Genomic DNA, 26,752 nt, shown 5'->3' on the forward strand with positions numbered 1-26,752 from the left:
TTCATTCAGGCATGCAACACAGATTTATTGAGCATCTTCTATGTGCCAGGCAAAATAGCTCTTCTCGTGGGAGAGGGAGTCCACAAACACAGTAAAGTAAATTCTGCCATGTCACAGATGGTGAGAAAGGACTCAGGGTGACAGAGGGAAGGGGTGCTGGGAACATTAGGGGTAGCTGCTATTTTATATGGGGCACAGGGAAGGGCTCACTGATAAAATGACATTTGAGCAGAGATCCGAAACATTCTATGTGACTATGTGGATGGAAAGCATTCCAAGTAGAGGGTACAGCAAGTGCAAAGACCCTGAGGCAGGTGTGTCCTTGGCTTATAATGTTTATAAAGAGTTATAGGAACAGCAAGAACACCCATGTGACTGGCTTCAATCAGGGTCGGAAGAGGAGATTGGAGACGTGGCAGGGGATGAGATCATGTTGGTCCTTGTAGACCATTGTAAGGACTTTGGCTTTTACTCTGAATGAAATGGGGAGCCTTGGAGGGTCTTGAGTAGAGGAGAGACATGACCTGAATCTTCTTCCGCTTTTTAAAGGATGCTCTGGCTGCTGTGTTGAGAATAGATTGTAGATTATGACGTCAGAGTCTGTATCATGGTATGTTGTCTTTCTTATTTAATGTTGCCCCAGGTGTTTAAGTTCTTGGCTATTGTTACCCTTAGAAGTTTTCATTTTTAAAAATATTACATACATTTTACTCTTTTCTGATTAGCAAATTAATTTGGATCATTGACATTTGTAATGTATACAAAAGCATAAAGAAATAACCACACACACACAAATCCATAATCTTACCATGCAGAGACAATTGCTGTTGACATTTTGGCATATTTACTTCTGATTTTTTTTCTGTCTCTTTCTTCTTTATATTATTGAGCCTATGTTTTAAAATTAGCATTATGTCATAAGTAGTTCTCAATGTAATCAATAATTCTTTATAAACATTCTACCATATGGATACTCTGCTAATTTAGAACATCTAAGTTATTTCCTTTTTCCTCCTCTTATTAATATCTTCAGCATATATCTGTGTGCATAGCTCTTTGACTACATTTTTTATTATATCCTCAGAATGGATTCTTAGAAGGAAAAATAAACATTGGTGTCTATATTCTTTCTTATAGACCCTTGAGTTATTATTTTTTATTTATCTCATAATTAGCTGGTGTATAATTTTATGTCATCTTTTTAAATACAGTCATGCCCCACACGACAATGTTTTGGTCAACGACAGACCATATATATGATGGTGGTCCCACAACATTAGGACCATGTAGCCTAAGTGTGTAGTAGGCTAGACCATCTAGGTTAGTGTGAGTACACTCTATGATGTTCGCACACACATTTCTCAGAACACAGCCTGTCATTAAATGACGTACAACTGTAAGGGCACATGGATGGTGTATTTTCTGAGTTTTTTGCTATCTGGTAATAGCTGTTGCCTTTATACAAAAAGGACAACTTGACTAATAATACAATTGATCATTATCTTTCCCGCTCAGAATTCTGTGGATTTTGCCCCTGTTGTCCAACCACATGTGAAACACCATGAGGGAGAGTCTGCAAATGTAACAACTAGGAGAATTGGTGCCCATGAGACTAGAGATAATAGTGAAACTGTGAAAGAGATACAAATAAGCTTTTTAAATTAATTAATTAAAAGAGATAAGAGTGGGAATAGAAATCAAATTGAACAAAGAGGACCTTTGAAAAACGAATGAGCAAATTTGAAAAAGAACCAAATGAACCATTTTCATTTCCAAAAATGAAAGATATTCATTAATGAATTTAAAAACTCAATTGAACTACACTGCAGTAATTTTTTAGAGCAATAAAGCTTGTCATTCCCATTAACAGCCACATATATTTCCTTATCATTTGCTTCTTCTTGATTGTTTTTTATTTTTCTTTCTTTCTTTATTTTTTGTTTGAGGAAGATTGGCCCTGAGCTAAAGTCCGTACCAATCTTCCTCTTTTTGCTTGAGGAAGATGGTCACTGAGCTAACATCCGTGCCAATCTTCCTCTATTTTGTATGTGGGTCACTACCACAGCGTGGTTTGATGAGTGGTGTGTATGTCCATGCTTCGGATTCGAAGCTGTGAACCCCAGGCCACCAAAGCAGATCACGTGAACTTAACCACTATGCCACCAGGCCGGCCCTGATTGTTTTTTATTGTTGATCCCTGTTTGGCACTCCCAACAGCTGGAGTACCTGGTCCCTGGTTTCCAGTACACAATGGTCATGAATATGACATTTTTCGTGACCACACGAAACTAGTCTTTACCTAATTAGCCTTTTCTCACCTATCTGCTTAGGGAAGTAGTCGATCTGCCGACCTCCTGCCCCACCCCATTTCCAGTCCCTCTGTGAATGGGCGCCCTCTTCAGTCACTTTCCTGGTTTCCTGGCTGGCAAATTAATAAACACTGACATGTGTCCAAGAGTTAAAGAAACAGAAAAGAGGATGAAACAGCCCTCAGTGGGCTGGTTAAACAGCAGATCAGGCCTGAAGAACCCCAGGAAGGACCTTGCGAACCAGAAGACAGTTTTCAGGATGTCACTTGGGGGCAATGGATGAACCCGTGAAGTCGAAGTGGAGGGAAAGAGAAGGCAGGATGACAAGATCTAATGCACAACATAAAGTCATTTTCAGGGCAAGAACAGAGACGTGGGGGAGAAGCCTGAAGCCAGACTTATGCTTTTGTTCTCCTTTAAATAACCTGGCAGAGGTGTTTGTGTATATATATTTGGAAATTAAAAATTTTGGATATGCCTAGGTCGTTTTTGTTGATCTTTGTCTAGAACCAACATATTTGGATCTTGGATTCAGGAAAGCTTTTCGATTGTTTTTGCTTGTTGCTTTGTTCCCAACTATTCTGGTTTCTTCTTGGGAGCATTTTTAATGTGAAGGTTGCATTTCCCTTCTCTGTCTTCTGTATTTGTCATCTTCTACCAGGTCATTTTCAACTCCTTTTATTTTCCCTCTGTTCTGAAAAATTGTAAAGCTTTTCTTCCATGTTGCTGATTCCATTTTTTGGTCTGGCCGTGATGTGTTCCGTGTGTTGTCCTGTGCGCGTGTGTGCGCATGTGGGTCTGTCCATCTTCGGGTGCTGTGAGCTCTGCAGACCCCGGTTTACAGAGGCGGCACCTGTACCCCTTTCTTTGTCTGCGATTTCACCTGTGATGCTCTGCTCCCCGGAGGAGGCACCTTTGACTCTCTCGTGATCGTGATCAGGCCCCAGGCCATCGGAACAAGGAGGACGTGGAAGGCTGCGGACCCCTGGTTTGGTTCTTCCTGCCGCTCCCTCCTTTCCCACGACTGTGCTTTACATAAGAGAATACACCTTCCCAGATGCAGCTCGCCGTTGCCAGCGCCTTCCCCCTCCTGCCTGGTTATTTTCTGGGCATCTGTCTCCCAGGGATGGAGACGGGGTTGGAGGAGGAAGGACAAGCCCCTGTGAGGCTCCAGAAACCCACAGGCCTGCCATGCCAGGAAGCCTGCCTCAGGCCTTTGGACTCTGCGCCCTGATCTCTGCCAGACAGGCCAGGCCCAGGTGGACCTGAGACACACTTTGCGTCCAGCGCGCTCGCCTGGCGTCGGAGAGGAGCCTGACTGTAGGTTGGCGTCGGATCCCTCCTGTGCTGGGGTTTGTGTGCCCTTTTTCATGGGTTTCCTGGGCGTGTTAGTGTGAGGCTGGGGGAACTGACCAGGGGCTTCTAAACATAGGACGTTGTAAGCCAGAAATCCATTTCATTTGTTGTTTAACCTTTAATCCGGACTCATTTAAAAAAACAGAGTGACTCACTCAAAGTTATACTGTAATCAGTGGAAAAGTTAATTGGAATCTGGATTCCCCAGGATTCTGGAAACCATTCCTCCAGCCTCTCAAATGTACCTTTGGGGTAAGAAGTCGCTGAGAATGCAGGCGTTCTCTGAGGTGGGTGAACGGGAGGGGAGAGGACCAATTTGCAAGTAATTGAAAGCTGATTAATACAATTAGAGCATCTTCTCCATCCAGCCTTCGCTTTGCCTTCCCAGTTTCACGCCGCATCCTGATTATAACCCAGAGGAGGCCGGCCGCACCAGCGCTTCCTGGGTTTCCTGCAGTGCTTTGCATGTAAAAGGTGCTCGGGAGATGTTTGTGGACTGAAAGAGACATTTGCAAAAGTGGAAAGCCCGGTTCCTCCTTCAGATCACGTAGGGACCTTTTCCCAGCAGGGTGCTCTCGATTTCCTGCCGGGCTGGCCCTCTATTTCCCTCAAGTCTTGTCACAGACAGCCCTGGCTGCAGTCTCACAGTGCCCATTGATGCTGGGTCTGTATTCTCCCCTCCTGCTCCTTTCTCCTGCTTGTTGATTGACTAAAAGAGCAATTTGTAAAGTAGGAAAGTGTCTTCAGGTGGTAGTCTTTAAATCATCCCCAACCCATCCCGCTTGGAGGGTGACCAGTGGCCCAGTTGGGGCCCCAGGGAGAGTCTGCCTTGGCACAAGCCTGCAGGAGTCCGGGAGAAGCAGAGGCTCCCTCGCTCCCAGCCAGCACTGGTGGGAAGTAGCCTTGCCAGCCAGGCCCAGCATCCTTGTGGCACCTGCCTCCCAGGCAGGCGGCCTGTGCTCGCTCAAGCTGCCATCTGCTTCCCCACACTGGCTCTCTCTTGGTCCTGCTGTTACTTGCAGTTTGGAATTTTGCTGCAAACAGCTTGGCTGGAGGGCCCATCAGGAGGCCCGTGAGCACTCTCAGGAGTGGGTGGCTGCCGCTTGGGCGGGCGGCTGCCTGAGGGCCCCGCCATCTGCGTCTGGCTCGCTCTAGACTGCTGTCGTGGCGTCCCTGGGGGACCCGGATGGTCACACTTCCTCAGTGTGTTGGTCACCTCCCACGCGCCACAGCTCTGCCAAGCAGACCTGCTAGCAGTACAGGCTCCTGGCCTCCCATGCATGTGGAAGTAGCAGGAGGAGGGTCCTGGGGCCCACCAGCCCCGCTGCCTCCTGTGAGGAGGCAGAGTGGACCCCCACTACATCCCTGCCCCTTGTTTGGGGTGCACCTGAGCCTGTGTCTGTGCCCTGGAGAAAGAACTTTCCTGTCCTGGATGCTGCCCCGTTCAGGAGGGAACTGATTTCAGTCCAGTCCACTGAGCCAATTGTCCTCGCCGTGCACATCAGCAGAATCCAGTCTAGCGTCGGGGGCGGACCTTAACTGAACACCCACGATGGGCCAGGCCGGGATATGTGGCTCCATCCTCACAGGAGCCCAGGGAGGTTCTCATTATTGTCCTCATGTGACACATGGGGAAACTGAGGCTTAGAGAAAGGAGGTCACTTGCCCAGAGACACCAGGTAGTAATTGATGGAGCCAGAGGTTGAAGGCAGGCATGTCTGCCTCCAAAACTCCTTCTAACAACTCTATTTCCTATTCATTCATTTGTTCATTCATGTATTAGTCGTTGAGTATTTCCCATGTTGCTGGGCACTGTTTTAGGTCCTTGGAAAACAGCAATGAACAAAACAGCCAGAGATCTCTGCCTTGAGTTTACATTCTAGCAGGGGCTGGGGAGGCGAGAGGGAACAGACAGTAAACATAACCAAACTAATAGATAAGCAAATGGTATAGTATGTTAGATGCTGAATGGGAAGAAGAAAGCAGAGCAAGGCAGAGGGGTCAGGAGTGTCGGGTGCGGGGTGGGGAGAGAGGCTGCAGTGTTTACAGTACACCAGCCACCACGTCACGCCCATTAGGATGGCTAATAGGTAAAAGGCAGAAAATAAAGTTTTGGCGAGGATGTGGAGAAATTTGAACCCTTGTACATTGCCGGCGGGAATGTAAAATAGTGCAGCCACTATGGAAAACAGACGGCAATACCTCAAAAAAGTAACGATCCGGCAATTCTACTTCTGGGTATATACCCTAAAGGATTGCAAGCAGGGACTCAAACAGATATGGTACGTCAGTGCTCATGGCGGCATTATTCACATTAGCCTCAAGATGGAAGCAACCCAAGCATCTACTATTGGGGAAATGGATAAACAAAATGTAGTATGTACCTCTTATTGTTCATATTATTCAGCCTTAAAAAGAAAGGGAATTCTGACACATGCTGCAAGGTGGAAGAACCTTGAGATGTTATGCTAAGTGAAAAGCTAGACGCAAAAGGACAAATACTGTATGATTCCACGTCTGTGAGGTCCCTAGAAGAGTCGGATTCATGAGGATGGGAAGTGGACCGGTGGTTGCCAGGGGCCGGGGGAGGGGGAATGGGGAGTTATTCTTTAATGGGCACAGAGTTTCCATTTGGGACAGTGAAACAGGTCTGGAGGTGCATGTGGGGACAGTAGCACAACAAAGTGAATGTACTTAACACCCCTGGACTGTACACCTAAAAGTGGTTAGAATGGTAAATTTTACGTTGTATATATTTTACCACAGTAAAAAATTTGGGAGACTGGCCAGTGTGGGCCTCTTTGAGGTCAGATGTTAGCAAAGACCTGAAGGAGGCGTAGTGGGGGCGCCAGCAGCCTTCTGGGGGAGGAGCGGCCCAGGACGGGGACACACCAGCACCGGTTCACAGAGAAGCACCAAGCCGGTGAGGCTCCCCACCTTCCATGTGCCGGGTCCCAGGTGCAGGAGGGATTGGTCCAGGGGGCTCTGTAGCCGTGGGCAGTAGGGAGATGAGTTGATGTGGTCCAGTATGAAGCCTGCAGCCCACCAGGAACACAACCCACAGATCTGAGCATTTAGCTGTCGCACCATTGGGTGCCCCCCACTTACTCAGCCACCCTGGGGTGCTCAGCAGTGTGTGGGGTTGGGAACCTGTGGTCTGAGTGCAGAACAGCATCAGTGTCCCTGTGATCGTTTGGTGTGACACGGTCCTGACACCACAACCCAGCTTGTCACCTCCCCCCTCCCTGCCCCCCGAGCCTCCACAACCTGGTTTTCCCTGTGTGTGTCCCTGGGGAGGTGGGCGAAAAGCTAGGGAGAAAGCACCTGAATTTGGTCATTTTCTTGCATCAATTTGAATAAAAATTTGGGTAATCAGATTTTCCTGCCCGTTTTTCAGATGCCAGGTGACACTGGCTGGCACAATTGTGCCCCTCCCCCAGCCGGCGGTCTGGCAGATGGAGACTGGGGCGTAGAGTGTGGCTCCATCCTTCAGGAAGTATTTATTAAGCTCCTAGGTGGTGCCCAGCCCTGGAAAGACACACCCCAAGGAAATAACTCAAGAATAAACTGTCTTACTGTGGTGTCAGAAAATCCCTCTGTGATAAAAGAAAGCAGAGAGAACTGGCCTTTATCGGGATCCTCGTCTGGGCCAGGCGTGCGGCTCTGTGTCCCCACTTTCCAGCCACAGAGAAGCTCAGGGACCTTAAGTGACAAGTCCAAGGTGGCACAGCAGGGACCTGCAGAGCTGGGGTTTGAGCCTAGGCTGTCTGATGGGCTCTTGCCACTAGACCAGTTTCCTCCTCTGGTTTCTCCTGAGCCAGCAGCCACTGCCTTCAGGAATAAGTCCTCAGCCCTTCCTGTTCCGGATGGCCCACAGGCCGGATGAATGGAAGGGGCCCTTCAGCCTATCTCCCCTCATTTGCCAGGTAGAGATCCCCACCTCCCTGGGGGACTCCCAGGTCCCTGCCTTGCTTCTTCTAGCCTGGCTTTGTAAGTCGTTACATCTGGACAGGGCTAACACACCCATAAGTGCAGCCCAGCCGGACCCTGACCGTTACCTAACCTGACATATCTGAACTTGGCTTTGGGTCCCAGCCTTGGTTATCCCCTTGACCCTTGAACTTTGCCTCTTCCCAACTCGTCATTGACTTGAGGGTCGTGTCAGGCTCATGGGCCAGCTCCTGATGCTCCCTGTTTGCAGACTAAATCAGGGAGGCCCGTTCAGTAGGAGTCCCGACTGGGTCATCTCCACGTTGTGCCTGGCACCTCATGAGCACCATCTCCTATGCATGACACTTGACCTCGCGCCCCACTCCTAGCTGTATGCCTGAGAGAAACTCTCACACATGCTCCCTAGGAAACGTGACCAAGGGTGCATATAGCAGCATCTTTTGTTATAGCAAAAAAACTGGAAACAACCCAAATGTCCTTTCTTGAGACAGTAGATAGATGAATTGTGGCTATGAAATAATATACACCAGTGAAAAAAGAACTGCCACTAGACTCATCAAAGGATGAATCAGAAACACAGTGTCGTTGTGCCATTGAGTGGATTCCAACTCCTGGCAACCCTGTGGACAGCAGAGTGGAACCCTGCTCGGTCTTTCTGCACCATCATCTCACCTTCCAGTGCTGTATCAGACATCAGTCCACTGCTATTCGTAGGGTTTTCATGGCCAATTTTTTTCAGACGTGGGTGGCAGGTCCTTCTTCCAAGCCTGTCTTAGTCTGGAAGCTCTGCTGAAACCTGTCCACCATGGGTGACCCTGCTTGTATTTGAAATATCAGGTGGCATAGCTTTCAGCATCACAGCCACACGTAGCCGCCACAGTATGACAGCCAACAAATGGGTGGTGTGATTCCCTGTCTGGGAAATGAACCCCGGGCCACAGTGGTGAGAGTGCCGAATCTTAACCACTTGACCACCAGGGCTGGCTAAAAACACAATGAGCAAAAGAAAAGCAAATCACCAAAGAATACACACTGATTCAAAAACAGCTAATAGGAAATCCTTGTTTTATTTAGAAATGCACACATGCATGGCTTTTTAAGGTAGAAAAGCAGGGGATTGCTTAACACAAGATTCCTGATGGTGGTTACCTCTGGGTGGCAGGGAGGGCCTGCAGGGTCTTCCCAGGGCCGATAATGTTCAAATTCTTGATGAGTTCACAGCTGTTCACTTGACTCTGGCTCTTTGAAATGTACTGTGTTTTCATACACTTTCATATGCGTGCTAGATTTCACAGGCACACACACAAAAGGTAAGAGGAGATCACTAAAATCAGACCCAAAAAAGCATGAATCAGTGATGTCAAGAAAAACCTTTAAAATCCCCCAGAATGTAGGGGGGAAAAAAACCTGAAAACACTAAGGGAAGCAACGATGAATCTGGAAGACAGAGAAGGCCAGTGGAACCTCAGAATTATAGGTTTTCCCTGAGAAGGAAAAAGACAAGTTGGAAATGAGGCAGTTGTCACATCGATAAGTGAGGAAAACGTCCCTGCCTGAGACCCCACGCAGCCAGGCCCACAAGCCTGCCGAGGAGGGGTCGCCCAGAACTGTCCCACGTTGGCTTCGGAATATGTTTCTGAGACTGTGTTTAAACATAGGCATGTTTGTTGTTCTGGGAATGGAATCAAAATCACAAAGCTCCTCTGGAAAGACCCGGCTGGGTATAATTGGCCTGTCCAATTTTCTGATTCCAGCCCTATTCATTTCCTGCGTGTGGCCTACTCCATCTGGGAACAGAGGCTGGCTTCGCAGCCAAACACCACCAGAACACGTTTGCCCTCTCTTAGAGCTGTGTTGGAACAGGCAAGACGGTTAAATATTTGGGATTCAGAGGGATTTCATTCTGCATGCAAATGAAGCGTAAGAGGAGGCATACATACAGTGTTGACAAAGCAAGTCATTAAGAACAGTAGTGGAAGTGTCATCAGCCTGCATAGATTTGTGGAACCTGCAAGACCCTTCTGGACAAAGGGAGAAGACGGCGTGTGGAACCTGAGAGAGAAGGAAGACGGGTCCCTCTTCTCAGTGGCTTGTCGGGCCCTTTCCGTGTCGCAGGTCATGTGGGAGATGCAGGGCTGGGGGAGGGCGCCCCTTGGGGTACAGACCCTGAGTGTAGGCCGTGAGAAGGGGTGAGGCCAGAGTGGGAGGTTGGCCTGCCCTGGAGGCTCCCCCTGACCCAGGGGAACACAGCCCTGCAGTCATCAAGAGCCGTTGTTGGGTGCCACCTCCCTCTGAAGCTGGCAAAGCTCCTCCCCGGTAATTGTGTGGCAGCCTCGCAGCAGCGAGCCCCTCACCAGGGGTTAATGGAAGCCAAAGCATTTCCTCTGGTTCTGAAATAATCCAGCCAAGGTGTTTAAATGATCTGTCAAGAAAACAGCACCCTCAGAATATTTTCTCTCACTGCGTCTTTTTCCTTTCCACTATGCGGGTGAGTGCCTGCCTCCTGGACCCACCTGGTTGCTCAAAAACCCTCTTGAAATGAAGAGGAAATTTGCTCTGGCCCTGGTGAAGGCTCGGGTTCTGGGGCTGAGCCAGGAGCTGCCTGCAGAGAGCTGGAAGAAGGAGCAGGTGTGTGCTGTGTCTTTGCTAGGGCTTAATTTCCAGCTCATCTCCTGGCGAGTCTCAGGCCTGGCCCCGGTGTGGGGAGCCGGCCATCCCTCAGCCACACCTGGGGGCAGGAGACATCCCCAGGCAGGAGGAGTTTGTGCCCTTCTGCAGGTACACACACAGACCTGAGGTTTTAAGTGTCATCTTGTAAAATGCAAATACAAAAATAAAATACCCCTGGAAGGGTCTCACTTAGTTTCCCCCCACCCCCAACACCTCGATGATGAGTTAGCGCTTTAGAAGGATTCGTGGAGAGCCAGGACCTAGTGGATGCCTGGGGAGGGAGGCGAGCTCTGCCCAGCCCCCTGGTGCTTCTCAAGGCTGTTTCTGGACTCAGGATTGCTTACTCCTGCTGTACACCACAGGCTGAGGGGTTCACCCCTGGCCGTAGGGGATGAATATAGGGCAGCCATCCCGGAGCAGAATCGAGAACGTGAACACACTCTCATGAGGTAGAGAAAACACGGACCTCAGCTGTTTATAGATTGCTGCCACGGGGCCACCCATCTGCAAGGACATTTGATTGTTTCTTTCTCTGGCTCAGTCTTAACACACAGGAGGTGCTGGATAAATGTTATTTGAGTGAATTAATATCTACTGATCCGTCTTCAGAACTTGTTTGTAAGCTTCATGTTTCTGAGGTGGGGGAGCAAACACTGAGGAAAGATGGCTACTCTAACCTCTATTCCTACCAAAAGAGAAAAAGGCAGGAACAAAGAAAAACTTGAAATCAAACAGGAAGGAAAGGGAAGGAGAGAGGAAGGAAGGAAGGAAGGAAGAGAAAGAAAAAGAAAGAAAGCTGCCAGAAAATCTAGTATTTCAATACAAGAGACCTTTTTTCTGGTTTTAATTCTGCTAGTTGTTTAAGGCAGACAGGTAAATATATGCACATTTAACTTTTTAAATATTCAAGCCAACATTTGTCTAGTTGCTCACATTACACTAGAAACTGTCTATTAACTGCCCTTGCCATGAAGAATGAGGAAGCCAAGGCTTTTTTTTTTTTCAGACACTTCTTGCTTTTCATTGAGACAATATGGAATTTGGGGTCAGATTATTATCGTTAATGGATTATCCTATATGTACTTTTTTGAGCATCGTTTCTTTCACATTTTTCTTATTCCGTAGGTATATTTACATTAGTTATTTAGGCTGAATTCTGTCTTTATTTTATTGATCGCTGTGAATTTTCAGTCTCCCATTCTGGAGTTTTTTATTGTAATTCATCTGTCGGTCAACTGGACGATACTTTGGAGCAATTCTTTAGGAAGAATGGATGCCTCTCTGTTTTCTGTTTTTGCTCTCACGATCCACGGTACCTTTTGGAGATCAGAATCACAGCCATTTTCCGGACTGCAGAGGCAGCTGGAGGTGCCATCTGATGCGTTTAGAAGGGCAGATCTGGTGGTCTTCCCCGGGTTGCCTCTGTGTGGTTGCAGACGTGTGATACAGGCCTGGTGACCTGCTTCCTGCCCCACTCGCTCCTCACGCTGAACAAACGTACAGTCACATCCATGGCACAGTCACGCACTCTGTGTACCTTCTGAGTCTCCATCCTGCTCGAGTAGGGCAGCAGGGCATCCAGCTGTTAGGCACCTTTAAGGTAGGATGGTCTCAATCTGGTTTGATCGACGGATAGCATTTGTAGCATAAAACAATACCAAAAATGATTGTGTGCGTTACATCAGCACGTCTCATGTTGACTCGCCTTGCCCAGTGTCAGCTCGTCACCCTTGGCTGTAATCATGGCTTTTCATACTCAGCTTGTCACCACGGACTGCCCAACAGTCTTTGAGAGCAGTGGCCCTTCCTGTTTTCCTAGGGGTCCTGCTCTGGCTGCCTCTATGCTGGGAAGCCCTGGTTCCTGTTGAAAAACCATCTAGGTTTTTCCCATTGTCAAAATTCTGGCTCCTGGAGGTCAGGTGGTAAGTGACATCTGAGGGAAAACTTATTTTTCTTCAGAGACAGAAATTTCAGTGTTACGAACCCGTGCTGGTGTTTTCAAACCAGCCGTAATTTGACTAATCTTTTCCTCTCTTGCTCCACTACAAACAATGTTAATTACCGCGTTCTTCTCCTTTCCTGAGCTGCCCGCTTTTCTCTCTTAAGTCACATCCAGATTCAGGGTACCAGCCACAGACTGGCCTGACTCCCCCTGTGTTGACCTGCCGGGCGGCCCAGAGATTTAATAACATCGACATCCACTTACCAATCTGCTATACTTTAATGTTAATCAAAGTAACACATGCATGTGGTTAAAACAACCCACGTGTTCTGAGGAGCTCATGCTGGGGAGCAGTGGTGGCCTGCCCGGCCCCTCCTCGCCCAGCCCAGCACGCGCAGCCCTCTGGTTTTAATTCAGTGCCGGCTCCTGCCATGGCTTCCTTGATTTTTTGGTTTGAGGTATTCTCAATTGACCCCATGCTCTGAAAGGTGTGGAGCTGGCTGGCTTGGGCTTTTATTATTTTTAGCTCTTTGATTAAATTTGTAACTTTATATAATATTTGATTTTATGAGTACTGCTTTTTTACTTTTCATTTTTCCTGCCTTATATTCAATTAAAAAAAGCGTTTAATTTCAAACTTTTGTCCTCCTTCAGCTCCAAGGAATTTCTTTCTATTGCTCTCTCTGGGCAGTTTCTCATGAGGAATTTGACCCCTCGAATTGAGCTTTTTTTTTGAGGAAGATTAGCCCTGAGCTAAGTACTGCCACTCCTCTTTTTGCTGAGGAAGACTGGCCCTGAGCTAACATCCATGCCCATCTTCCTCTACTTTATATGTGGGACGCCTACCACAGTATAGCTTTTGCCAAGCAGTGCCATGTCTGCACCCGGCATCCGAACTGGCGAACCCTGGGCCACCAAGAAGCAGAACATGCGAACTTAACCACTGCACCACTGGGCCAGCCCCTCGAATTGAGCATTTTTGTCTCGTGATTTCTTTCACCTTTTTCTGTTTCTTCATCTTTGTGCTCCATATTTCAAATTTCCTCATTTTTATCTTCCATCCTTTATTTTACATTTTTATATTTCTGCACTGTGTTTTTAATTTCTAGGAGCCTTTTCTTATTCTCCAGCTGTACCTTTTTCATAGCATGTTGTTCTCATTTGGTGAATGAGCCTGTATATTTAAGTCCCTGAGTTAAACTTTCCTACTTTACTCAATTAATTAGCAATGTATCTGTTTCTTTCTCTAGAAGTGTCTAAACAGAGGATGAATGTCCTGCCAGAGGTGTGGGGGCTCAAATGGCTTCAAACGGCAATCACTTATTTGCTCACGACTCTGCAGTTTGGGCCTGGGCTCAGCGGGGCGGCCCTTTTGCTGGCCTCTCCTGGGGTCATTTGTGGGCTGCAGTCATCTGACGGTTTGACTGGGATGGGGGTCCACGAAGGCGCACTCCTCTGTGGTCGGTGCTGGCTGTTGGCTGGGGCGGCTCACTTCTCTGTGTGGCCTCTCGACCTCCAGGACACTGGACTAAGCTCTCACCTGATGGCAGCAGTGTTCCAAGCAGCGACAAAGGAAGCTGCCAGTCTCTTGGGACCTGGTCAGGAGCCCTGTGTTACTTCTGCTCAAGCCTACACCAGATGCAAGGAGCGGAGACATAGACTCCACCTCTTGATGGAGAAGGAGAAAATAATTTGGGGCCATGTTTATTCTGCTGCAGCCTCCCAGGCCGCTCCTCTCTGTCTTAGCTCAGGCTGCCATAACAAAATACCGTAGACGGGAGGCCTAAGCAACAGGAGTTTATCTCACAGTTCTGGAAGCTGAAAGTCCGAGATCGAGGTGCCGGCAGATTTGGTTCCTGGTGAGGGCTCTCTTCCTGGCTTGAAGGTGGCTACCACGCTGCTGTGTCCTCACACAGAGGAGAGAGAAGCAAGCTTTCTGGTGTCTCTTCTTATAAGGACACTAATCCCATCGGAGGGCCCCACCCTTATGACCTCATCTAAATCTAATTACCTCCCGAAGGCCCCATCTCCAAATACCTTCCCATTAGGGGTTAGGTCTTCAATAGATGAATTTGGAGGGGATGCAGTTCAGTCTATAGCGCCCTCTAAGAGCAGTGCTTCTCTCAAGTAACCTGAGTTACTTAAAGCCTGGAAATTTGCACGTGTGCTCAGTAGTCTCGGCTGACACATGTTTGTATGTGACTAGCATGTGCTGGGTGCCCTGGGTGGCTCCTGCCGTCATGGAGCTTTCAACCTGGTGCAGGAAATAGACATGTAAATAAGCAATCCTAACAGAGTGTGTGTATTGCCGTTGTTCTGTGGAAGCTTCTGGGTAAAAGTAATTTCCTAAAGGTTGGATTTCCTTAGCCCAGCCCAGGGAAGGAAGAAGGAACAGCGTGTACAAAGGCCTGGAGGCAAGAGACAGCCTGGTGTGGTCAGAGAGTGACGGTGGCTGTGTCTGGCTGACCCCCGAGTGTGGGGGCGGGAGGAGGCGAGAGATGAGGCTGGGGAGGGAGAGTTCTGGGGTCTTGTTGGCCATGCTGTGGAGTTTAGCTTGCCTGTTAGAGTTCTTGGGAGGCCAGCACTGTGTGTGTGTGCATGCATGTGTGTGCATGCATGTGTGTGCGTGTGTGCAGGTAATGAGTTAGGGAGGGCTGTGCTGCCTCTCTGCCAGGGTGGGTTGACCCTTTAAGAGGCCTTTCTTAAAATGACCAAAGTGTAAGCAAGAACACCTCTCTCTAGCAGGCCATTTCCCCTGTCTTTTCAAGACTGGGTCAACCTGGAGCTTGTTAAGCAGACAGAACACCGTCTCCCTGAAGACAGAGTCCCACGTTCTGTCCCCTGGGGACGGTTCCTTTGCTTTGCTTTCTTTGTTTGTTCGTTCAGTTGGTTGGCAACATTCCTGCCACATACAGGCTCCTTGCTGGGCCCTGGGAACGCGGGATGGCTCAGGCACTGCCCTGCCCTTGAAGAGCTCACTGCTTTCTAGTTGGGTGAGTGCTGTGGCAGCAGGACTGCGTGGCCTCTGATTCTGCACGAGGTGGCATGGAAGCCTTCCTAGGGGAAGTGTTGCTGCCTGATGGAAATGGGGATGCAGGGCACAGGAGGAAGGAACAGCACGTGCAAAGGCCGCAGACTGGACCCTTGCTCGGACCCATGGGGTGAGGGGTGGAGACCATAGAGTTCATGCAGGTGCTCTCCTGAGTTGCGTGGGAGGCAGGGAGAGGCAGTGGTAACACATGGAAGGGCGGAGCAATGGACAGGGACAGAGGTCTTGGGCCACCCCTCCCCCATCATCCCCAATGGCCGGTCCCCTAGGCCTGCCCTTCTTTCCAGCCGGGCCTGGCAATTACCACCTTCTCCAGCCACAGCCATTTAGGAAATGCCGATGATTAGCGATTGTTATCATGGTAATTAAAATTCCCTGGGAACAGCTTGGCTCCTATCCATCAGTGTCTGCAGTCAGGTTGGCCGTGAGCTGAAATCCTAATGAAAACCTGGAAGCAGAGCACAGAGCGGTGCCATGGGGAGGATCTGATGCCGCCAGCCACCCCCTGCAAGGGCCATGGTGGCTGCGCGGGTCTCTTCTCATTAAATGGCATTTTCAAGGCTGGCTGCTTTGCTGGCCTTATCACAGCAAACCACACGTGGGGAGCAGAGGGGGCTTTGCAGAATCGCACGGCTTTTCCAGAAAATGAAGATTTTCCGAACTGTGGCCCTGGACAGGGTGGACTGGGGGTTAATTCCCGCTGAGGGCTCTTCCTGCCACTGTTCCTGGGGAGGGGGCCACATGTTGATGCCAGGCAGTGGATGATGAGCCTGGATGCACAGAGCAGAAACCACGTGATTGAAAGCTACTGTTGAGTGTTTTGCAGGGTGGGGGTGGGCACGAGGCAAGAGAAGTTCTGAGGATGTGCATGGGTTGGCATGGGGGTGGCAGCTCAGAATTCAGCCCAACTGGGGTCCCTCCTGCCTCACCTCGCCACTCCTGCTCTCCCACGTGGAAGGCATTTTCCAAAATACTGAGTGTGTTTTATGCACCTCTGCCCGGGTGTGCCTCCATACAGGCCGCAGGGACTCAGGAACTGCTGCCCCTCGAGCTGGTCCAGGAGCACCAGCCAGCCTGGTCTGGTCTGGTCTGGTCTCTGCCCACTGCAGTGACATCAGGCCTTCCAACCAGACTACAGTACCAACTGAGAGAAGCAGACAGCCCCCCCAGGCCCTGTTACAGTGGACTCACAAGGATTGGCTGACCCACCTATGGACCTGCCCACTGGACCTCAGGGAGATGCTGCAGACCTGACAGACTCATGGGGTCATTGCCGCTGCTGAACATAAACATCCAGATGAATTGTGTGAAATTGATTGATAGATCAAAAATGGTTGAATACCAAAAAAAGGTTGAATATCCATTTCATGCACTTCAGCCTAATACTTTGCATCCTGTGCTCTTTATCCTTTTTCCAAAAGCACTTTACTGATCAGGATTTTCTAAGTCGGGGGTAGGCGTGGAGACGGATAGTTGCAACAGGAAGTGAGGCTGATGGCGTGGGCCCTGCTGGCTGGGATGTGCCAGGGGAGGCGGGGACAGCTGGGGCGTGGATCTCACTGGTGCTCCAGTAGAACCTGGGGGCGGATGGCTGCCTTGTGATCTGGAGTTTCCCTCAGGGAGCTTCACTAGAGCTTGCTCTGCACCATCACACCTGGCACACCTCTTTGTCCCCTTTGTCCCTCTTTTAATCTGAAACAGCAAATCCATTTGATTAGTTACAGGAACTTGGGTGAAACCCTCAGGCCAATTCCCCAGGAAGGCGACAGACTATGGATTGGGACACGTTCCAGCAAACTACCCACGGCTGCCAATTCAACCAGTGTTTATTGAGCACTTACTGTGTCAGACGTGCACTGGGAGTTTGAAGACACAGCCCTGTCCCCCTTCCCGGATGGCAGAGCCTAGTGGGAGAGACAGATAAAGATGGAAGGACCAGCCGAAAGGTGGAAGCAGCCCCAGTGTTGTCGAGGGATGAATGCATAAAGAAAATGTGGTGCACATACAGTGGAATGTTATTCAGCCTTGAAAAGGAAGGAAACTCTGACCCATGTTGCAACTTGGATGAACTTTGAGGATGTTATGCTCAGTGAAAGAAGCCAGTCACGAAAAGTCAAAGACTGCACGATTCCACTCCTAGGAGGTACCTGGAGTAGTCAGATTCTTTCTGAGTCAAATTCTCAGAAAGTGGAATGGTGGTCGTCGGCCGCTGGCGGGGAGAGCGGAATGGGGAGCTGTGGTTTAATGGGCACAGAGTTTCCGTTTTATAAGATAAAAAATGCTCTGGAGATTGGCTGCACAACAACGTGCATGTACCTAACACTCCTGAACTGTACACTTAGAAATGGTTGAGATGGTAACGTTATGTGTATTGTACCACAATTAAAAATGTTTTAATTAAAAAGAAAAGAAAAGGAAGCATGTACACTCACAGGCTGGGACTGTGGTCCCAGCTCTGGAGGAAAAGGCCAGGAGGCCGTGAGATGAGGACTCAGTGAGGACCAGTGATGCACCTGGCCCTGTGGAGTCCCGGATGCAGCTCTGTGGCGGTTCTCGGTCTCTCCCGCTGGAAGCCGCATGACAGTGAAGCGTGGGCCATGTCGCCGAGTCGCCCTCAGGGTTATCCCATCCACATCCCTTCAGACAGGGCCTCTGTTGGCTGTGAGTGGGGGAGGGTGTGCTCTCCACTCAGACAGCGTCTCCCAGGGGCGGCAGCGGGACCCCCATCCTCCCTCCTGCGGCACCTAACCCTAGTGACCTCTGGACCTGACAAGCACCTCCCAAACCCACCACCCCATGGGAACTGCTCCTGAACGTGGTCCCCAGACCAGACCCCAGATCCCACCAGGAAGTGTAGTGCGGGGTCCACGCCCTGAAGACGCTTAGCACCCCACTGGGGATTCAACTTGTCTTCCTGGAGAGAAGTCTGGCAATATGCGTCATCATCTAAATGTACACACGTCCCTCGACCCGGCGGTTTCCCTCGGAATATCTCCTAAGGCGATAACCACCTGCCTGATGACGTGTGGGCAGCAATGATGGTTGTGTCCCTGCTCACAAGAGTGAAAAATTGGGAAGAATTTCATGTCTATCAGTGGGGGTCTGATTTAATTAAATTTCATAAATCTAAACTATGGAGCCATTGGAAAGTGATGGTGGAGACCATTACTTATTAACACGAACAGTTGCCACAGTATATAGTTAAGTGGGGGGAGACAGGTTGCATCTACATAGTCCTATTCTTCTAAAAAACAAAAACAAAATTGTGTATGTGCCAGGAAAGGGTGTAAGACAATTCACACCACAGTGTTAAGCAGGCCTCTCTCCATGTGGTAACGTTATGAGTGACCTATGGTTTGCCCATTTTACTTTTTTGTTATGGTCCTAATTTTGCATGCTATGTATGTATTTCTCGTCTCAGGAAAAAAAAAAGACCAAGGAGTTTCCATGGCGGGGGTGGAGGAGGCACTGTGGTGCGGGTCCTAAGCCCCCCGGGCCCCTCTATTCACAGACGGCTTTCGAGAGCTTGCTTCATTTGGTCCCTGCAAGGCCCAGGCCGTATTGGGGGGCAGGAGGCTGGCATGCTCAAGGGAGGTCGGTGAAGCCAGTGTGGATGGATGCTCAGGCCCTCATTTAGCAGAGGCAGGCCTGGTGAGCCCCTTGCCGACCCCCCATGACCTCTTGGGCTTGGACGCCTGTTCTCAGGAGTCATGCAGCCCCTCTCAGGGACAGGTGGCCTTGGTGGCTGCAGCGTAGGTTGTTTCCTCTCCCTGTACAGCTCTTCCCTGCCCTCTAGGCATCTGGTCTGCAGGACACATAGTGCCCGCGATGATGTCTGACCCCCTGAGGATCTGTTCATCGCTCAGTCACCGTTTAGTGAGCATCTTCTTTGCATCTGTAAACTGTTGGGATGAGACTCTGAGGCCTCCAGTGTGGCGCACAGGCCACTAGAATAGTGGACAGCCTTGGGCAAGTTGCTTAACTTGTTGGAGCCTCAGTTTTCCCATCAGGAAAGTGGGGATAATAGCAGTGCTTCCCCAGAGAACTTTTGTCACCGGATGCCTCTGGGAATAGGGGAGGCACTCAGTGAATTTCAGACCGTGTGCATGCATTACCGACTCAGATAAATACACATATATTGTAGGAGGGCTGGGAGAGGATCAGAAAGGGTTTTCCCAAAGGGACACCCTGAAGCCTTCATCCCAGCAGACAGGCTCTGTGTTACACAGGAGCCACAGGAAAGCAGGCCCTTCCGCACAGGGTAGCTGAGAGGAGCGGGGAGTGATTCGAGCCAGGAAGATGATCCGGACTCAGCGGTCCCGTGCCTGGCATTCTACTGTCTCCTTCGAGAAACAGACGCACCTGGCTCAGCCAGTGAGCAGCCAGTGCCGTACAGTTAGGTGCTGAGTTTATGCAGACGCAGTACTAAGGTTAAGTTTCTCGAGGAGAACCTGCCAAGAACCCTGTGCATATGGGCCTATTAAAGGCTCTGAGAAGTCCTGCGGTAACGGAACTTGGTTTAACCTAGAGCTTCCCAGTCTATTTGTTTGGGAACCTTTTTTTTTTTTCTTTTTGGTCTGGCCCCTGTTAACATCCCACAGGTCTAATGTGGTGCAGAGGAAGTGTGGGCACTGGGAAGCACCATCCTAGAGAGAATCGGGGCAGACTCAGGCCTTCTGATTCTAAATTCTCCCTTTTGAGTAGGGCACTTGGTCCACTGGTTATAAAGCTGTCTGCATGTGTTAGATGAGCAGAGGAGGGTGACGGCGAAGATCGTGGCACCGTGTCTGTCGAGCGGCTGCCCCGTGCCCAGCACTGGGCTGTGGGACTGGATGTTCACCTGAGTCTGACCCTCACGGCCGCCCTAGGAGACGCGTGCTGTTCCTACGTTCCGCCTGTTGGAGGGTCAGGAAGGGTGATGTGTCCGGATCTCGCAGCTGCTGGGTGACAGACCCCAGGGGTCAAACCCAGGACGTCCAACTGACTGCCAAGGTTTCCTCTTCTCCGAGAAGGTCACCTCATTCCTTCACACGCTCCCATCCTCTTACGAAATACCCTGAGTGTATTTCTTTCATCAGAAAAGAGATTACGGAGCACTTAGTGTTTTTTGAAGTAGGCATTAAGGGTTCAGGGGCCTTATCTCCGCTGCTGCTCTGAATTCTGATCCGTGGCTCTCGCTGAGATTCTGTCCTCTCTGTGCCTACTGCAGAGAGTTCTCGTCCCGAGAAGCTGTCCAAGACAGCTTCCAACACTGTACCATGGCCCAGCCTCGCTTTCCCTCCAGCCTCTTCTCATGCTGCCCCAGAGTCTTGAGGGGAAGGGGTGGGCAGGAGGAACACGGGTGGCATCTATTGAGCACCTTCTGGGTGTCATGCATGGTGCTGATCATTCTCCAACTTTCCAACAGGACGTGGGTGGGGGGACCTGCATGGGAGCACGGGGAGCGCTGCTCTGATTCCTGTGTGCTAAGCTGATGTCTCCCCCGCCCAGGTCTGGAAGAGGTCGGGGGCCTGGTTCTACAAAGGGCTCCCCAAGTACATCCTGCCCCTGAAGACCTCTGGCCGGGCCGATGACCTCCACTTCCAGCCTTTGCCCCTGGAACCCGCAGAGCAGGAACCCAGAAGCACTGAGACCAGTCGTGTCTACACGTGGGCCCGAGGGAGAGGTAAGTCCCCTCTGCCCCTTCTCCCAGGATAATAGCTAACGTTTAGGCTGTCAGCCAGCCATGCGGTGCCATGAGCACCAGGCCAGTGCCTGCCACACTCTCCTCGCGGCTCCTACTGGTGTTTCCACCCTCCCTGCACCCGCACCTGGACCTCAGCGCCGTGATTGCTCTGTGTGAAGATTTGGAGGGAGGGTCTGCTGGGGGCCATTTCATAAACAAGGATGAGTTGGGGGCAGGGATGCTGTGAACAGCACTACGGGTCTTTTGCAGAAATGTGATGTCAATGGAGGGTTTTTGCAAAGAATAAGAATGCCTCTTTCCAAGGCAGACCTGTACCATCTCTTCTTGGCACTTGTCTTGCATCTCAGTAAGAGAGGACTCCTGGCTTCCCTGGTCCTAATGAGCAGAGTGACTTTGTGCCCAGCACCCTTGGTGTTTGTGGCGGCTGCACTGATGTGGGTGTGTCCCAGGGGGCCCCCATCAGAAGGGAGCTCTTCCCCCCTGGTGAGGATGCAGCGCCGGGTGTGGTAGACGGCTCTGCACGGCTTGCATGATGCTATAATGCTCATGACTTTATTTTTGAAGTTCCAGGTCTCACAATGGGTTCCAGAGGCAGACGGGGCTGGTATTAGCGGCCCCATTTTATAGATGAGTAGCTTGAGACCCAGAGAAGAGGATGGACTTACTCAGCTGGGGTGTGGCAGGGCTGGGACCAAAAGGCAGGGTGTTGCCCTCTGAGCTGTGGCTCCTTCCGCCCTGAAGCACTGAGTTTCAGCCCGAGACTCAGGGTCTGAGGGCCCTAAATGAGACAAAGCAGCCAGAGGTATGACAGGCTCATCCTGAGGCCGGGGCGGTGGACCCAAGATGGGAGACGCAGCTTCTGAGGGGCTCTCAAACATCTCTGTCTTTGGATTATAACCAGCATCAGACTATCTTTGCATCACTTGGGCTTTTTTTTTTCTTGTTACAAATGTAAGGCATGTTTATTATGAAATTTCGAAGGTTGTCAAATAATATGATTTAGAAGGTAATAATCTCCCGTAGGTTGATCCTTCCAGACATAACCGGCATTAACAGCCAGGCGTCTGTTCTCCAGCTAGCTTTCTCTCGGCCTCACTTGGCTCTGTCTGCAGCCAGCCTTCCTTCCTAGTTCCACTGGACTCCTGCCTGCTTATTCCCGCGAGTCTGCCTTCCCGCCGTCACTGCCAAAGACGAGCCCTTGTAGGGACCATGGACGAGTGCCGTGAGGAGGGGAGCAGGCTGGCCTGGCCTGGCCTGAGCAGGGCGCCGTGGCCGCCAGCCCTCAGAGGAGCCAGCAGGGGATCTACTGGGGAAGTGGCTCCCTCTTGCATCATGTCCCTTTTCCACCCTCAGAGCCGGGCTTCTCCTGCCCCAGCCCTTCAGGGCGCGTCCATGTCCCGCACAATGAGGGAAGACACTCAACTGTGGGAACAGAAGCTGGGGGACACTGGCGAGTTGCTTGGAGCAGGTTGAGGAGGAGGCCCTGAGGCCCCACCCAAGGGGCCCTCACTGCCCTGTCTGCTCCAGCATCAGCACAGCACACACGTGCACACACACACACACAGCCACGCAGACACAGATGGCCTTTTAATTATGTGGGCAATGAGGCCAGCAGCCCGCACAATTGGGGTTGGCACCGTTTGTGAGCCGAGTTTATGCGGAAGCCAGGCCAGGCGACGTGGAAGCCCCCTCGTGTGAGCTGGGTCTCTCTCTGCAGACCAGACTGGAATGCCCCCAGGCCCCCAGAGCACAGGGAGTGCCTGCTCCAGGCCAGGCCCTGCCAGGCGTATCTCAGCCTGTGATTATCTGAGTGTTCGTGCTGAGCAGGAGGAGGAGGCCCAGACGGGGGACCTCCAGGTATCACCCATGGGCAGCGGGGAAGGGCTGATGGCCCCAGGCTGATTGTGGAGGCCCAGGAGGTGTCTGCACTCACGCAGAGAGCGGGTGCACCAGCATAGGGCACATGTGGTAGGCAGGACTGAACTTGGGGAAACCCGCAATCGTGGGGGAGGGAGGAGGAGGAGCTGGTGGAGGAGGCAAAGGTGGCGTTGTGGGGGAGGCAGGAGGAAAGCAGAGAGGTTCTATGCCGTGGAAGCCAGAGTGCCGGGGGTTTGCCAGAGGGCTCAGGAGAGCCACAAACAGGCCAACTGTCCCTGAGCTGCTTGCAAGCCTGGGTGGCTGTGGTTGTCCTCTCTGATTAGCCTGTGCAGAAGCCAGGATCTGTGCTTTCTGATTGAGTTTGGGTCCCCTGGTCATCCCAGACCGGGTTGTGTACCAACAGAGGTACTCGGCAGACTGCCGAGGCTTGTGGGAGACCAGAGGCCCCAGCCAGCTGGAACCATCCTTACAGCTGGTCCTGAGCCTGGGGGCAAGGAGGGAGCCCTCCAGGAGGTCAGCCCCATGCTAGCCCTTCTGTGGCTCCCTGGTGGTCCACATGGCCTCACGGCAAATCTGTGGCAGCCTCTGGGGAGAGCTTGGGCGTGCCTGCCTCTGGGAAGCCCCCCAAGCTGCCCGGGGATGCTGCCTCATTCCTGATTCCTTCTCAGGCTGGTCCCCTTGAGGCTGTCAGGCTCCCTGCAGCAGGCAGCCCGGGGGTAGCCTTGGGAGTCTGGCGCAGGGATGTCACTGGGCCTTTCCAGACCGCTGCCCACTGGGGAACCAGTTGGTGTTTTTCCAGCTCCGAGAGTGGCTTCCCTTCTCCGCCTCCAGCCCCATCATCAGTGGTGTCCAGGTGCCAAGTAGCTGCTGGGGTCAGAGCTGCTGTTTGTGGTCCAGGTCAGAGCCTGTCTGGTAAGCCTGGCCCTCAGAGGACCCCGTTCAGCCAAAATCAAGCTTGGGCCCAGGCGGAAACAGAATGACTAGCACTGGGCTAGTCCCAGCACACTGGAAGCTGCATGCGAGCAGGGCTGTGTCAGTCCTGAACAGGCCGATTCCTCAGCATGTGGCCTGGGAGAGGCACGGGATGGATGCTCATTAGATGAATGGATGAACCACCTGCTCCAGGATGAGGGATCTTCAGTAGGGCCTGCAGGCACCTCTGGGTCAGGGGTCTGTTGGACAGCCCCAGGAGATACTTGGAGGCTGTTGAAACCACCCCTCTTGGGGCCGGCCCTGTGGCCTAGTGGTTAAGTTTGGCGCATTCCACTTCAGTGACCCAGGTTCAGTTCCCAGATGTGGACCTGCACCAATCATCGGCAGCCACGGTGATCCGCATACAAAACAGAGGAAGATTGGCATAGATGTTAGCTCAGGGCGAGTCTTCCTCAGCAAACAAACAAACAAAACCACCCCACTCTCCAGAGGCGGCTCTCCTCCTGGGCCCCTGCCTCTGGAGACCCCAGGGCCAGCATCCCCCTCCTGCCACGCAGTCCCTGCTCCCTGGCCTGGAAGCTGATCCTGGCACCAGTGTGCTCTCTCTGACCCTCTTGCCCACCCCCAGCCCTCCATCTCTCTGTCCCTCTCAGCCCTTGGGCCGGTACACCTGTGGCTCCCAGCTTCTCCCCCCAGCCCAGCCCAGGCCATTGTTTTTCTCCTGCCCTATTGGAAGAGGAAAGGTAATCAATAGATACAAGCCATGAACTTTTCAGTCCACAGAGCCATCAAGTGAAATGTATTGATGTTCCTGAGACAGGTTCCTTTTCTTCCTCCTTTAAATTTTCTTTGTTCATTTTTAATTACATAAGAATGCATGGTATATTTTAACAAGTTAATTCAAAAGGGTATGAAAAATTAAAATCTCTTCTGCTTGCCATCATTTCCAAATCCCTTTCTCCCTCTTCCTATAAACATGTACTTGATATAGGTTACTTTTTGTTTTGTTTTTTATTGCTTTTGTTTTAACAACAAAAATAGGCTCTTACCTATAACTCTGTGTGTTGCTTTTTTCAATTAAAAGATCGTCATGGGCATGACCTCCAGGTCTCTAGATACAGATTTTGGTTTATTCTTTTTAATGACTGAATAAAATCCCATCATAGTGTGTATTGTGATTTAATTATTCACCTATTGATGGACATTCAAACTGTTTATGGCTTTTTGCTGCTGCAAGCAATACTGAAACATCCTTATATGTATATCATGCTCTTATTTCCATGGGGTAGGTTTCCAAAAATGAGGTGGTGTATTTTACATTTCAATAGACGTTGCCAAACCATATTCCAAAAATATTACAGTATTTTATACTCACTTATACCTACGTCCTTGCCTGCCATGAATATTATTGGTGTTTATCCTTTTGGCCAGTATACTAGATGGAAAATGACATTTCATTATTTAACTTTGCATACTTGAGAATCTTTTCATATCTTTATTATTTATTGATTATTTAGATTTCCTCTTTTAAAAGTTGCCTGTTCAAATCCATTGCTCATTTTTTATTAAGTTGTTTACTTTCTCTTATTGATTTGTAGATGCTCTTTATATATTAGGGATATTAAATGAGTTGCAAATATTTTTCTCCTTGTTTGACTTTATGCTTTGTTTGACTTTAGTCTTTGCTTATAGTATTTTGCTGTTTAAAATCTATTTTTCTATTCAAAAATAATTTCTTTTAATTTTTGTGAAGTCAAGTACATTTGCTTTTGCTTTGCGGTTTCTAGATTTCCTGTCTTGCTTTGAAATGGCTTCCTGACCCTAAGGTTTAAAAAAAATCTGCTAAATAAAAAGTTTAAGTAATATGAGAATAAAAGGAAATTCCTTAAACATGATAAAATTACCAAAAAAGAAAAAAATATAATACCTAATATCGTATTAACTGACAAAGCATTGGAACCATGTTCTATCAAAATGCAAGTCAAGAATGCCTCCGTCATCACCATCACTTAACAGTATTTTGTAGTATTTAACTAGTGTAATAAGGCAAGAAAGTAAAGTAATCTATTTCTACTGGAAAGGAGAAGAAATTCTCTTTTTGGCAGATGATGTGACCGTATACCAGGAAGAGCCAGGAGAGCCCACTGAAACAGCCCCCTAGGATTAATGGGATAATTTGGGAAGTGACAGGACACCAAGTAAATCAATAGTTTACACAAAAAGATCAATCATCTTACTCTGTACGACTAACTAGAAGCAGAAATGGGAAAATACATCCCTAATTGCAACAAAAACTATAAAATGCCTAGAAACAAATTTTAAAAGAGAATTATAGGTCCAACATGAAGAAAATTATAGACTCTTATCCAAGGACGAAAAGTAAGACATGACCAAAAAGGAAGATGAGAATCTTGGTCCATCCAAATTAATAAGTGTAACAATTCTTGTCTGATTCCCAGGGGAGTTTGTAGACAGGAATGGACTCACATGTTTCCTTTATCCATTGAGTAAACAGAATGAGGCGTAATCATACAATGGAATGTCATTCAACCTAAAAGGAAGGAAGTACTGCACATGCTCCAACATGGGTGAACCTTGAAACTTTAGGCCCAGTGAAGGAAGCCAGACACAAAGGCCGCCTCTCCTGATTCCATTTATGAAATGTCCAGAATAGGCAAATTCCTGGAGACAGAAAGTAGATTTGTGATTGCCGGGGGCTGAGGAGGATGTGGAGATGTGGGGAGGAAGTGCTGATGGGTACAGGGTTTCTTTGAGACGTGATGAAACTGTTCTGGAATTAGTGGTGATGGTTGCACGACTTTATGAATGTACTAGAAACGACTGAATTGTGTACTTTCAAAGGGTGCATTTTATGGTATAGGACTTATAGTTCAATTAAAAAAAACTTCATTAGAAAGAATAATTTAGCAAAATATTTTTTTAAAGAATAACAAAGGAGGTGGGAGAAGTTGTCTGAC

At 49.7% G+C, this 26,752-nt stretch overlaps 1 protein-coding gene across 1 annotated transcript in view; it reads left to right on the forward strand.

The window, feature by feature from the left end:
- Positions 1–26,752, forward strand: part of RPH3AL (rabphilin 3A like (without C2 domains)) — a 145,548-nt gene that overhangs the window by 96,538 nt on the left and 22,258 nt on the right. Inside the window, 1 exon segment of the mRNA XM_070562852.1 lies at positions 20,768–20,942. Within this exon segment, the coding sequence (XP_070418953.1) occupies positions 20,768–20,942 (175 nt within the window).

The sequence above is a fragment of the Equus przewalskii genome, chromosome 10, assembly GCF_037783145.1.
Source record: "Equus przewalskii isolate Varuska chromosome 10, EquPr2, whole genome shotgun sequence".
In the NCBI taxonomy this organism is placed as follows: Eukaryota; Metazoa; Chordata; class Mammalia; order Perissodactyla; family Equidae; genus Equus; species Equus przewalskii.